The sequence below is a fragment of the Urocitellus parryii genome, chromosome 11 (assembly GCF_045843805.1).
Source record: "Urocitellus parryii isolate mUroPar1 chromosome 11, mUroPar1.hap1, whole genome shotgun sequence".
In the NCBI taxonomy this organism is placed as follows: domain Eukaryota; kingdom Metazoa; phylum Chordata; class Mammalia; order Rodentia; family Sciuridae; genus Urocitellus; species Urocitellus parryii.
Window position 1 is genome coordinate 73,806,519 of NC_135541.1, and position 12,020 is coordinate 73,818,538.

General features: G+C 47.5%; 1 protein-coding gene across 2 annotated transcripts in view; it reads right to left on the bottom strand.

Moving 5' to 3' along the window:
- The window catches only part of Bcar3 (BCAR3 adaptor protein, NSP family member), a 115,001-nt gene that overhangs the window by 39,133 nt on the left and 63,848 nt on the right, over window positions 1-12,020 (bottom strand). The window contains exon 1 of one of the 2 annotated variants that reach the window (XM_026403110.2): window positions 6,879-7,126. The exons of the other annotated variant lie outside the window; for it this stretch is intronic. Coding sequence (XP_026258895.1) covers window positions 6,879-6,962 — 84 coding nt within the window. The 5' untranslated portion in view covers window positions 6,963-7,126. Of the gene's footprint in view, window positions 1-6,878; window positions 7,127-12,020 lie in introns of those variants that run through there. 2 annotated transcript variants of the gene reach the window in all.

The window sequence follows — 12,020 nt, forward strand, 5'->3', positions numbered from 1 at the left end:
CTGAGCCACATCCCCAGCCCTGATAAACTTTTTTAAAAACATAAACACCACATTAAATTTTATGGAAAGAAACAGAGAACCAGGGACAAGACAACACAATACAACTCAGATCTCATGAATGCAGTGTACCCGGGAGCTAAATAGGTATGAAGACAATTTCTGTTTCACAAGAGAAAAGTATGGCCAAGACCCTATATTTTCATGATGTTCTCAGACTTATGGAATTGGAGTTTGGTTGAAACCTAGAATTTAAGTTTCCCAAAGTATTTCTATATGAATACAAAACTGGAAATGTTCAGCCTGTACAGGAGACTTCAGAGGAACTGGAGGGCTGTGCTGAAATATCTGAAGGCAGGGGCTGTCACTGTCCCAAGACAATGGGTCAAATATTCTTGGTTCAACTCTGTAGAGAAACAGAATCAGAATTTGTCCTATCCTATTTCTAGCTGTCCATTTATACCAGCTAAGTTAGCCTCAAAATAGACACGTTCACAATCTGAAGGCGGGGACATGCATTTGACGGGCTACAGTGCCCATTTAACTGCAGAACAAGGAAACTGTCGCAAGGGCAGAGATTTTTCACTCAAGATGAGGCCTTCTAGCAGTTACACTTGTTAAAATGTGGGAATGCATTGCCTTAAGGACACAGTTTCACTTCCATCTCTAGAAATGGCAACCTTCTAGGAAGATTCAGGAAACAAGATTACCAACGGGAAAGCTATTGAGGAATTCCAAGCAAGAGATCTGGGGACCTGAATAAGTACTATGATGGTAGAGACAGAAGAAGAGACAGATGACAGGAGGTGGTGTCATGAAGGCTAATCCACGATACATGAGAAGTGAACAGGGAAGAGGCATGAGTACTCCAGAAAGATGACTGTACCACCCAACACCCAACACCCAAGAGACACAAGAGGAAGCAGTGCTGTGGGAGAAGATGTAGAATCTGGGGTGCTGGTGGGCCACCTGGATGGAATTGCTCACCAAGCCACGGGGTCCAGGTGCTGTGGAGTTGGGCTGACGAGAGACGCAGCTTGGGAATTCTCAGTGCCTTGAAGGATCCTATCTCAACTCCCATCTAAGAGATGGAATATAGCATGGGAAGACAGCTGGGGAATCCTGGCTTCTAAGAGGCAGACTAGAAAGAGAAATCCAAGAAGATAGTGTAGGATCAACCCGGAAGGACCCAGCAGGACAAGCAGGGTGCAGTGTCCTGGAGTTTGAGAGAGCAGAGTTCCAGGAATGTCAACCATGCCAGGTGCAGCAGAGAGTTCCAGTAAAGTCAGAATTGGACAGCACCCACCGGACTTGGCAATGAGCACATTGTTGGTGGAGTAAAGGGGCCGAGTGGCCAACAGGACTGAGGAAATACAGATTATCCTATCCAGCTTTTAGCTGGGGGAAGGTGGAGACAAGGAAGAAAAAAATGGAAATAAGGATGACTTTTAGGATAGGAAAGATCAGAGCATGTTTAGAAGCTAAGAGGAAAAGTGTTGGTAGAGACAGAGAGACTGAAGATACCTCAAGAGGAGCCCCTGAGGAGGGGTGGCCACGGGCACAGGTGGCAAGACAGGCCTGGGTCAGGGAGAGGGAAGCTTCATCCTCGGAGGCTGGAGGAAGGAAGCGAGGACCTTGGATAAGGACATGGAAATAACTGCAGCTCATGGGGGCAAGGATGGGGACAGAAAGTCTCATGGCCTTGACTGCCACTGTGAAGAACAAGATCTCATTTTAAGCATTGAAAAGGACAAAGCTTGAAGAGAAAGAGAAAAACAGGAAGGAGCCAGGAAAGGACAAGTAGAACTGCTGGGCTGCAGGCACCCAGCCGAGGACCCAGGCCTGGGTGAGGAGAGACGCTGTTTACGTTCTACACTCATCCCCCCAAACCCTCACCCCACTCCCCATTCCAACTGTTTACTGATCCCCAGAGGTCCCACTGCCTCTCGGCACACAGGCTCTGTATCCTCTGCTCACCAGCCACCTCTCTGGCCTCCCTCATCCCTCTACTCTCCACTTCAGCCTGAAGTTCCTGCTCAGGATGCTCTTTCTCTCTTGGGCCTTTACCTCTGCTCCTATGGTGTTACCTCCTCCAGAAGCTCCCTGGCTGGGGCTGGCCTGCATACCTCTCCTGGATCTCACAAGAAGCCAGGCACCCTTCCTACTCCATACCCGCCACTGGCCTGGAGAGAGCTGCCTGCATATCCATACCCCACCAGACGAGGGAGGGCTCCTCCCAGGTGGGAACTTCCCCTCCATCCTCAGCACCAGGAGCCCTGGGTCCTCGTGTAACGGGGCCAGGGATGGAGGTAGGAGTAGCAGAGGAGCTCTGAGCGGGAGTCTGATGGCTGGTTCCTCAAGTCCCTTCTCACAGAGAACCCAGGATCCTAGCTCATCTGTCCTTTGCACATAACTATTTTGATAAAAGAAAACAGGTGTCAAGAGTAGACACTGGGAAGAATTCTTATCCATGGAAACTGAAAGGCTTGATTATAGCTCCTTCACAAGCAAGAAAAATAAGTTTGAATATTCTCATGGCCACTGTCAGATTGCAACAGTAGCTTCTGGAACTGTGACCGACACCAGAAATCCATTTCAGGACAGAGATGCCACCGTGGTGTCTTTTCCCCAACTAGGACACCCCAAAATACCCATCACTTAAAAGGCCCCTTTGTTGTTTTTAACATCTTTAAACCCAGGGATGGGGCCTGGGTCCTCTGAGTACTGCTGACCTCTCACACAGCCAGGCGCAGAGAGACCTCTGTGGCCCATGCATACCAATTCTCCAGCCTTCTCCCTAGTGTGTGGCTCGTCCCTCCTCTGGAGTCCACACGAGGTGCTGAATCTATGCACAAAATTTTCCCAGGGTCCCAGTCCTGCTCTGTTTCCCACTCAGGTCTCTCCAACGAAAACAAATCCTAGGCCAGGATCCAAATTCTGGGGTCTGTGGGGAAGGGGGTGCTGGGACACAGCCTCTGTCAGGCATGTTCTCCTGATGTGGAAACCAGATCCCCAGAGCTCCCGGATGACAATGGAATGCATTTAAGGCTCTTAGAAAAAGCTGTGCTGGTGTATTTTTTTTTTTTTTTGGAGGTCTAGAGAGAAATGAGCAACTGGCAGCTGCCATGAGGAGGGGCTGAGTCACTTGGAAAGATATTTCCCACAGGCTTTTTCCACCTTGCACAGTTCGAGCTGATGGTGCATCTGCCCCATGACGAAGGCAACCAGGCCATCGCCAGAGCCATGATGTGTCACTAGTACCAGGCTGTCATGATAACCAAAAGATCGGCCACAAGATCTTCATTCCACAAGTAGAGGCGGTTTCAAATGAAATCAAGTGCCAGGGACCTGATGTTCTAGGGATGTGACACCTCAGGCAGTAATGTGGATTCAGAGGCTCCAAATAGGGGATGGGGGGATTTAAAGCAAAATGAAGCACAAAAATATGATTTAAGATCTTCCCACTATATAACAGCACTTGATGGCTTCAAAGACAATCAAATCTAATGTGGCAAAGTCTACGCTTTCAATCCACTATCTTCTAACCTCAGCTGCGTGGACAAAAGGAGACCACAACCATTGGACTTAATGACCTGTTAACTGACACCTGCTGATCTGTTAATCCACCACTTCAAACCCCAACCTCTCTGTTCACACTTCTTCAGAAGGCAGCTTTTCTGTGCTTTCAAGGTTCATTCCTCATCTTAGATCTCCCTTCCCACCTTTCCCACCAACACAACCTCACTGACCTTCCTCAGGATCAGCCATGAATAAGATGGTAAGTTTCAGTTCCTTTTTCCTCAGCCCACAAAATTCCTAGGTTAGGATCCAAATTCTGGGGTCTGTTGTGAAGGGGGTGCATGCACACAGCCTCTTCCACGTCTAGACACTCCTTCCTCTACCCAGAATGTCATTTCCTCTCCCTCTCCACATAACTTCTACTAATTCTTCCAGACTCTACCTCTCCCCGGGAGACCTCCTCTGCTCCTCCCCACTCCAGCCCTGGCTATGCCAGGCATGTGCCTCTGGAAAGCCAGGATCCACCTCCACAGAGAGTACCAAGTCTCTGATAAATGATGCTTTCTTTTAGTTGGTCAATAAATATCTGTAGAATGCTCACCAGAGCACTGCAGCAGATCTCCTCAACTGAACCCACTAACCTAAGGCCACAGCACCTGGCAAAGGCCAACAAAGTGTCACAAATAAGGGTTGCTAAGCTTAACTGAGGATGCAAATCCATATGGCAACCTGCCTCCGATGCTTGTAACTTGGAGACTTAGGAGGTAGTCCTAAGTCCCACTACTTTCCTGCTCATGTCACCCACTATGCCTCCTTATGGAATCCCTGCTCTGACCAGGCCTGGTTTTCAATGCTATTGTCAACACCAGTGTCTTCATCTCTGAGCCACTGGGTTTGCTATTCCCCACACCTGGAATGCCTTCCCCATCCCATCCTCCCAAATCCCATGTTACTAAAAAAAAAAAAAAAAAAAGAAAAGAAAAAAAATTGTAAAGGGTTGCTTGTTCTATAAAAGCCAGTCCCACATCCTCCCTGAAGCCTCTCCTAAAAAGAGGCTCACATGGTTCTCTCCCTACTTGGCCTCCTCTCTAGGTATGCATATGCATATCCCTGACACCTCTTCACCCCCATTATTTTTTGTTCTCATTTAATTCCTCTCCAGGGTCTTTATGTACTAGTCCACACGACGATGCTCTTAGATATATCCTAAATCCTGCAAGACTTCTGCAAGTAAGATCTTATTCTGAGAGATCTTGTTCTGAGTGTGATTGGTCTCCTATGTAATGAAGGAGTTTTTGTATTTTTAGTTTTCTTCCCATACAACAAACACTATTAATAACATCCTACTTTCTCCAGAGATGATATGGATTAGACCAAATGGAAAGTTACCATGGCTACCGCAAGTGTTATTTTTGGTATGAGAAATTCATGCCAAGAGAAGCAGCATACATGGTCAAGAATTGGAGCCTTATTTCCGTTTTGTTATCAGGCAATCAATCCCAATTTAATTCTGAAATTCTAATTGCAACGGAAACTAATTATGAGCAGAAAGGCCTGAAACCCCTAATTAAAGCGGGAGTCAATAAAAACGATTTGGCATTATCGTTGAGGCACCGTTAGGAGGATGAAGGATTGACTACAGGCAGATTTCCTTCCCAGGTAACTAAGCAAAACAAAACAGGAAAGCTCATCTGGAGGGTACAGTTAGGGAACCCCAAGTTGGAAATGAAGATCACACTTTCTGGTGAGTGAGCAGGTTAGGGCCTCTGTGTTAAGTCTTCAACAAACTATGGGTGGGGTGGGAACCCCAGGGGTGGGGGGAGAGCATTTCTACCAAGAGTCATCCACCAGGAGTGGCTGGGGTGGGGAGGGCGAGAAAAAGTTCAAGGACAAGAAATGGTTTAGATTAACCCCATATGTTACATGGCCATTTCTGTGAAGGACTTGGGAGCTCTTGCTGCAGATAAGCAGTGGTATCCAAACAGAATCTCATCGCTCAGACCCAGATATTTATGGGCTGATTCCTCACATACCAAACGCTGAGCTGTACTTTTCTGAATTAGCAGAAGTTGGCGTCTGGAAGGACTTCTATTATAGAGGGAGAACCTAGTGCCAATCTCTGAAGTGCATGCTTCCCTTCGGGACCTCCCAGTCTATCTTTGACAGCTCTATAATACTGTTAATAGCAGAATGTCATCTGCTCTATGCTAGAATGATCCATATTTAGGCACCACACCACAGGGTCCTCACGTCACCCCGCTGGGCTCCTGGATAAGAAAGGGGCTCTGAAGTCAGGCAGGGAACACCTCAACTGATGGTTAAGTACGCATCCCCCTCCAAATTTCTTGACAAAAACCTAAAATACAAAAATGGACTTTGCTGAATGGATGGAAAGCCAGTCTGAACACTCCAACCAGTCAGCAAAGTCTGAGGACACCCACCCTCTTCTCACTCAAAGCACATTTCCCCATAGATGGTTCTTTCTCTCTGTAACAGGTAATTTTCCTGAGTTTTTTTTTTTTTTTTTTTTTAAGCATTACCAAAAAGAAAGAAGCAGAATATCATCTCAGGAGAGGGAGTTCTGCTGCAGGGTAGGAAGAATTCCTTGAGAGCTTCTGGACTCCGATTTCCCAGAAATAAATGAAGTTCATCGTCACACTGGGGCTGGCAGAATTTTTTCGAGGCAGACAAACCCCAAGATCAACGGAAGCCCATGTTAATCTTAATTCTTGGTGCGTCACAGGCAGGCAGCATGGAACACAGGCCTTGTCTTGAATTAGTCAAATGAGTTTTCAGAATATTTTCATCGAAATAGTATTATTGACATATTATGCAAAGTCGCTGGCATTGTGTCTTGTGACAAAGGTTACAGGGTGAGTGGTAAAGAAAAACACATTTCTGAACTCTGGGGAGCTGGCTGCAATTTGAAAAGAGAGATTTTGTGGTTTCTCTACATTACTGACATATAATGGAACTTCAGGTTAAGCAGAGAAAGGGACCCAGCTATCTCACATTTAGTATGAACGTGGGAAGAGAGACGGGGACAAAGACAGGAAGGAGAAAAATAACCTCTGTCATATTCAGCTCCTTTGGTATGAAATTTCAGCCCAAGGAAACTGAAAGTGTCCCAAACAACAGAGCCTCATCCCCAAACACAGACAAGGAGCCCCATTCTGTGCCACTGGATTCTGCTTCCAGGAGAGGGACACACCACTAGGGGTTCATGATCCATCAGTCAAAGAAAGCACTTCTGTTTTTACAGCCGGCAAACTACAAAGTTTTTCTAGTGCCCTTTAGAAAACCGATGCTTTTAGAGACCCCCAAAGAATTACAGATGCACTTAATCTCCAAACCACACCTACCTTGACGCCAAGGAGAGATTTGCGGTGATAGAAGCAGCACAGAGCTGCCGAGAGGGCGTGGAAAGCATTGCATTCCTTAGGCATCTTTTGGTCTTCAGTCCTGGGCACCACTTGCCTTGATTAAGGTTCAAAAAAGGGGGCATTGGACAGTAGAGCCCTGGTCCTGCTGCAGCAGTGGTGCTGTTCCTGTCTGCAGCCGGTGGAGTGAGTTGGCTCCTTCTCCCAGGCCAGTCTCGGACTTTTCCCCTCCGCTGAAGCCAATACGATCTGCTCGCTCAATTCTGGCAGGCTGGTGTCCAGCCTGCCATGCACACAGTGCCAGAAATTCTCATGTGACCAGACTTGCTTTCTGATGAAATTCTAACCCCTCTTAGAAGAGGCCTTGGGCTTTAGCTGTCCCCTAATTGAGAGGCCCAGCAGAAATCATTAAACCCCCAGGCAGCCCGTCCCCTCTCAGGGATGAACTGCATCACTGCAATCTGCTTTTAGTGGCTTTGTCTGTTTGCTTATCACCCCAGCACCTTGGGGTTTAAGGAAGCAGGACAAGTTGTACACATCACACCACCTTGTTATGAGACAGAGGCTCCTTTGAGAAAAGGCAGTGGCCTAAAAGTGACCAGGGTGTGACTTTCCCTGGGAGCAATCCTAGAAGTGCTTAAGAAACCCAGACAGGATCCCAGTCCCCATGCCACCTCCAGTGCTGTTTGTTTTTAATTAGGATGCTCCTGGCAGTCAGTTTGCAACTGATAATGCTGGCACAGCCATCACTATTGGCAAAGTGATATTGCCTTTTGGTGTTTAATTAGCAAGTCTGTCAGCAAACACGGTGAGCGCCCCATGCCCTCCCCACCTGGCTGGGCAGGCTGCTGAGAGGACAGAGAGTGTATACTCCCTTCTGCCCCCACAGTTTGTCCTACTCCATTCCTTCCCTTTAAGTTCTTTAATTATCCATCTTCACTTTAATTGTCCACTCTGGGGGCTGGGGATGTGGCTCAAGAGGTAGCGCGCTCGCCTTGCTACCTCGTGCGGCCCGGGTTCGATCCTCAGCACCACATACAAACAAAGATGTTGTGTCTGCCAATAACTAATAAATAAATAAATATTTAAAAAAAAAATTGTCCACTCTGCCTAACTCCAGTCAGCACATAAACCTCGCATCCAACACAGTCAGGAATGACCTTCCTAGACGCCCCTGCACTGAGACGTTATCCCTCCTCCAAGAGCCTCAGAGCATCTTTAGGAGAAAGTAATTGCTTTTCTCTTTCATTCTAGTTATAGTGAAGGCTCAGTTCTTCTGGTGTGTGTGTGTGTGTGTGTGTGTGTGTGTGTGTTTAATCAAACCCAGGTTTCTGCCTGTAGCTCTTCCTCTCCTACTGTTTCAAATATTAACTTTCTGTGGCTTGGGCCACTCAGAAATGGAATGTGTCCCGAAGCTTCCTAAAACTTCACACAGGCAGAAACTTGTCATGAGGAAGAAGCAGGACCTATTCAGTCTAGAAAGGAACAATACCGGATGAGGCATGAGAGAGGTATGAGAAATATCCAATGGGATTAGTGTCAAGTCCTCAGGAGGCCTTGGCCTTTGGACTAGGCCAAGCCTGCCCATGAAAGTAGGGAATTGTTTGGTGCTGGGGGAGCAGCTTGTGTGCTTGAGTCGGGAATGGAGAGCCACAGGCCTCACACCCACAAAGATGAGGAGGCTCCACCTAACAAACACTGCAGGCACACAGAGCTACCAATGGTCTACAGGAACAGCCAGGAAGCAGACTGCCCTTCTGCTCCTTTGGTTGGCTTTCTTCCTCTCCTGTTCTGAAGGTTGGGTTTGCTATCCTGGAAACACATGGGTCCTGTGAAGTCCACCGGAGCACCTGCAGCAAGTTATCAAGGCTTTGAGTTCTCCCAGTCTAGGAGTCCAGGGGATCACTGCCTCCCAAGGTCCATGCTCTGTACTAACGAGGAAGCATTTTCTATCTGTCCTTATTTCTATCAGATAGGGTTCAAAAGATAAGACCCCCAAGCACGTGTGTGGGGATGGCTTGTCAATCATGCCAACAGTCACCAGGGGAGAAGCCCAGTTTTTACCTGCTATTCCCTTTGGTAGGAAATAACAAGCGTCTTCATGCTGAAAACCTCCCCAAGGGGCCAAGTCGGCACCATCCCAGGCCCAGGAAAAGGGAAAGGGAGCAGCTCCTTAAAGCCTGTATAGAAATTCAGTGAGGTTGGTCAGCAAACACCTCTGAATTTCCCTTCCCTCCTGCAGAAAGTGAAAGAATCCAGATTATCCCCTCCCTCCCCCTAGAATGTGAAAGAAAACATTCTTGAAAGTAAATAAAATGCAAATAACTCAGAAGTGTAAATTACACTGAATTATGCAGTGGAGAGCAGCCAGGGTGAATGCACAACAAAAGACCCAGCTAGGCACCTGAGGCTTTCCCTGTTTACTCCAAGAAAAGTCTTATTAAAGGCCAGAGTTTGTTCCAACAGGATTAAAGAACGGGCTAATCTTATTAGGCAACTGTTTCCTGAGCACATTTTATTTTTGTTCCACACCAAAAATAATTTCTGAAGCAGCACTCAAAAGGTATTAATCAATTTTCTTCCAAAATGGCCAAGAAGAGAGACTAAAATAACGTGTTGATAATTGCATCAATTCCCAAAGCGCCCTTCACTGACTTGCTATGCTTTTAAATGTCCCCTATCCACACTGATCAATTCCCCCACATTCTCCCCATAATGATTATTCTATTCTCGTTACAAAGAAAAAGGACCAAGATGATGTGTGACTCTGCAGAGAACAAAGGACAGGTCTCTGGCCTTGGATTGCAGAGCCTGTAACTGGTCACATGGAAACACAAATAAGAGATTTTATAATGTCTTATAATTAAACCTGTTGTTATTCATGCAGCCATACAAGAATGCTGTGACCTGAGGCAGTGGGTCACTCTGATGATACGTTCATGGGACCTAGGACCTATCTGGATTTAAGGGTTTTCTAAACCCTATACTCTCCTGGGGACAGGGGGCGTGTGTCTCTAATGGAATCCCAGGGACCCACTGGCACACAGCGCAGAGCTCTGGGAAGAGTTCTGGGCTGCTCTCCAGTGCCCCCCTCTGGACACCTGAGAGACTTGCTTCTCTGCACTAAGGGAAACACACCTGTTAGGTGATAAAGCCAGGATGGGGCAGCTAAGTGGACCCTTGAAGGAAATTCCCATTTCCTCAGATCAAGAGTCCCCAGACCATCTAGGGAGAGGGGTAAGCGGCTAAGGAAAGTTCTGCTCAAGCCCTGCCTGCAATTCCAGTTTTTCCTTAGGCAGCCTTAATACTAACCTGCCCTCTTCGGTAACCATGGAAACAGGAGCTGTCTGCCAGCCTTATTCAACAGACACATGCCTCCTGTTGGCAGCAGCACTTGGCTCAGAGGGATGAGAGAGTGAGTGCAGTGCCCCTTTTCCAAAGTCTCTGCCCTGATGAGATGATGAGGCCCCCAGTGTGGTGGGTAGACCCCCTCTGACGGGCACTGTAGGATGGGTGTGGTAGCAGCTTTCTGCTTTTCACTGACTCAGGGCATCCAGGAAACCATATTGTCTATAACCCCCCACTCTTCCCCAAAGCCAGCCACCCCAGACCCTGGACATGAAGCCTTAATGGAGGAACTCTCAGATATTGTCAAGAAGCCTCTTGGTCAGTGACACTGCCCTTGGTCAGGAAACTGGAGGGCACCGGTCCAAGGCTGCAATGCCTCACTCATCCCTGTCCACGGAGAACAGACTCAGAACATCAGCTGGGGGTAAACATTAGCTATTGTGCTGTGGTGACCAAAACAGCTCAACCTCTCATGGCAACAGAGATTCTGAGATTTTTCACATGCAACATACATACTCTCTGTCTCACACAAATCCTTCTTGGGTATATGTGTGTGGTGCTGAGGATTGAACTTGGGGCCTCACTCATGATTAGCAAGTGTACTACCACTAACCCCTTTCTGGTTTTTGGTTTCCACTAAGCCCCAGGGATCTAGCTCTTGGTGAACAAAGACATCTTTAATGGCCCAGGGAGGAAGGCCCAGGAAACCAGCTCTGGTTCTCCTGGTGACAGAGGAAGAAGGGAAAGGCAACTTGGCTCTGTGCCCCCAGCACCTGTGTGGTAGGTAGCACATCGCGGTGCCCTCTGCAGGCTCAGCTCCCTGGAGAGCAGTGTGCCAAGGGCTTGAGAAGGGCAGGGCCAGAAGAGAGGCGAGTGATCCGCAGCCCCGCCTTCCAAGGCTTCCCCAGACACCTGCCACGTGTCTGCCTGAACAAATGCAGCCCTCTCTGACTTCACGACTGCTGCAAAGTGAAACATACAACTGTCCTGTTTCTTGCTTTCAGTAAACTACAGGAGCCGTTTAACACTTAGCTTACAAGGTGGGCTTTGTGGGGGATGATTTTACCCAACTCTAGGCTAACATAAGTGCTCTGAGCAAGGTAGGCTTGACTAAGCTATGATGTTTGGTAGGTTAGGGGTATTAAATACATTTCGATTTAGGGTATCTATTTCTCTCCCCCCACCACCCACCTCTCTCTTGAAATGTTCAGGATGGAATTCTGGCCTTCATGTATACCAGGCAAGTGCCCTACCACTGAGCTACAACCCCAGCCCTGACAGGTTCAATTTACAATATAATAGGTTTATTGGGACATCACCCCATTATAAGTGGAGGGACATCTATAAACCAGGAGGAGCATACCTTCAGACAAACAGCTACAGGGCCTTAGGGAAAAAACAGGGCCAGGAACTCACTGAGAAAGAAGGAAAGAGACCACCTCCTTTTTAGGCCAGACAGAGCAGCTAAAGCTGCCAGAGATGTTTTCCTATACATAAACATGATTTATTTCTTGCTCCAAATGGGAATGTAGATGGGACTCAGTGGGAGGACAGTAGGCAATGCTGGCCAAGCTCTTGGACTGCTCTGAGTAGTTTGCCCTAGTGAACACAGAGATGCATTTAGGAGTGTTTGCTGTACACATCTCAGTCCGACAGTTTCCCCAGATTCCTCAAGGGGATGAAAGATATGGCTGTTAAATGATCTCTGTCCGGAAGTAATATTGATCTGCCCAGCACACAAAGAGACTAAGTACAGTCTTCACAAACAGATTTCTC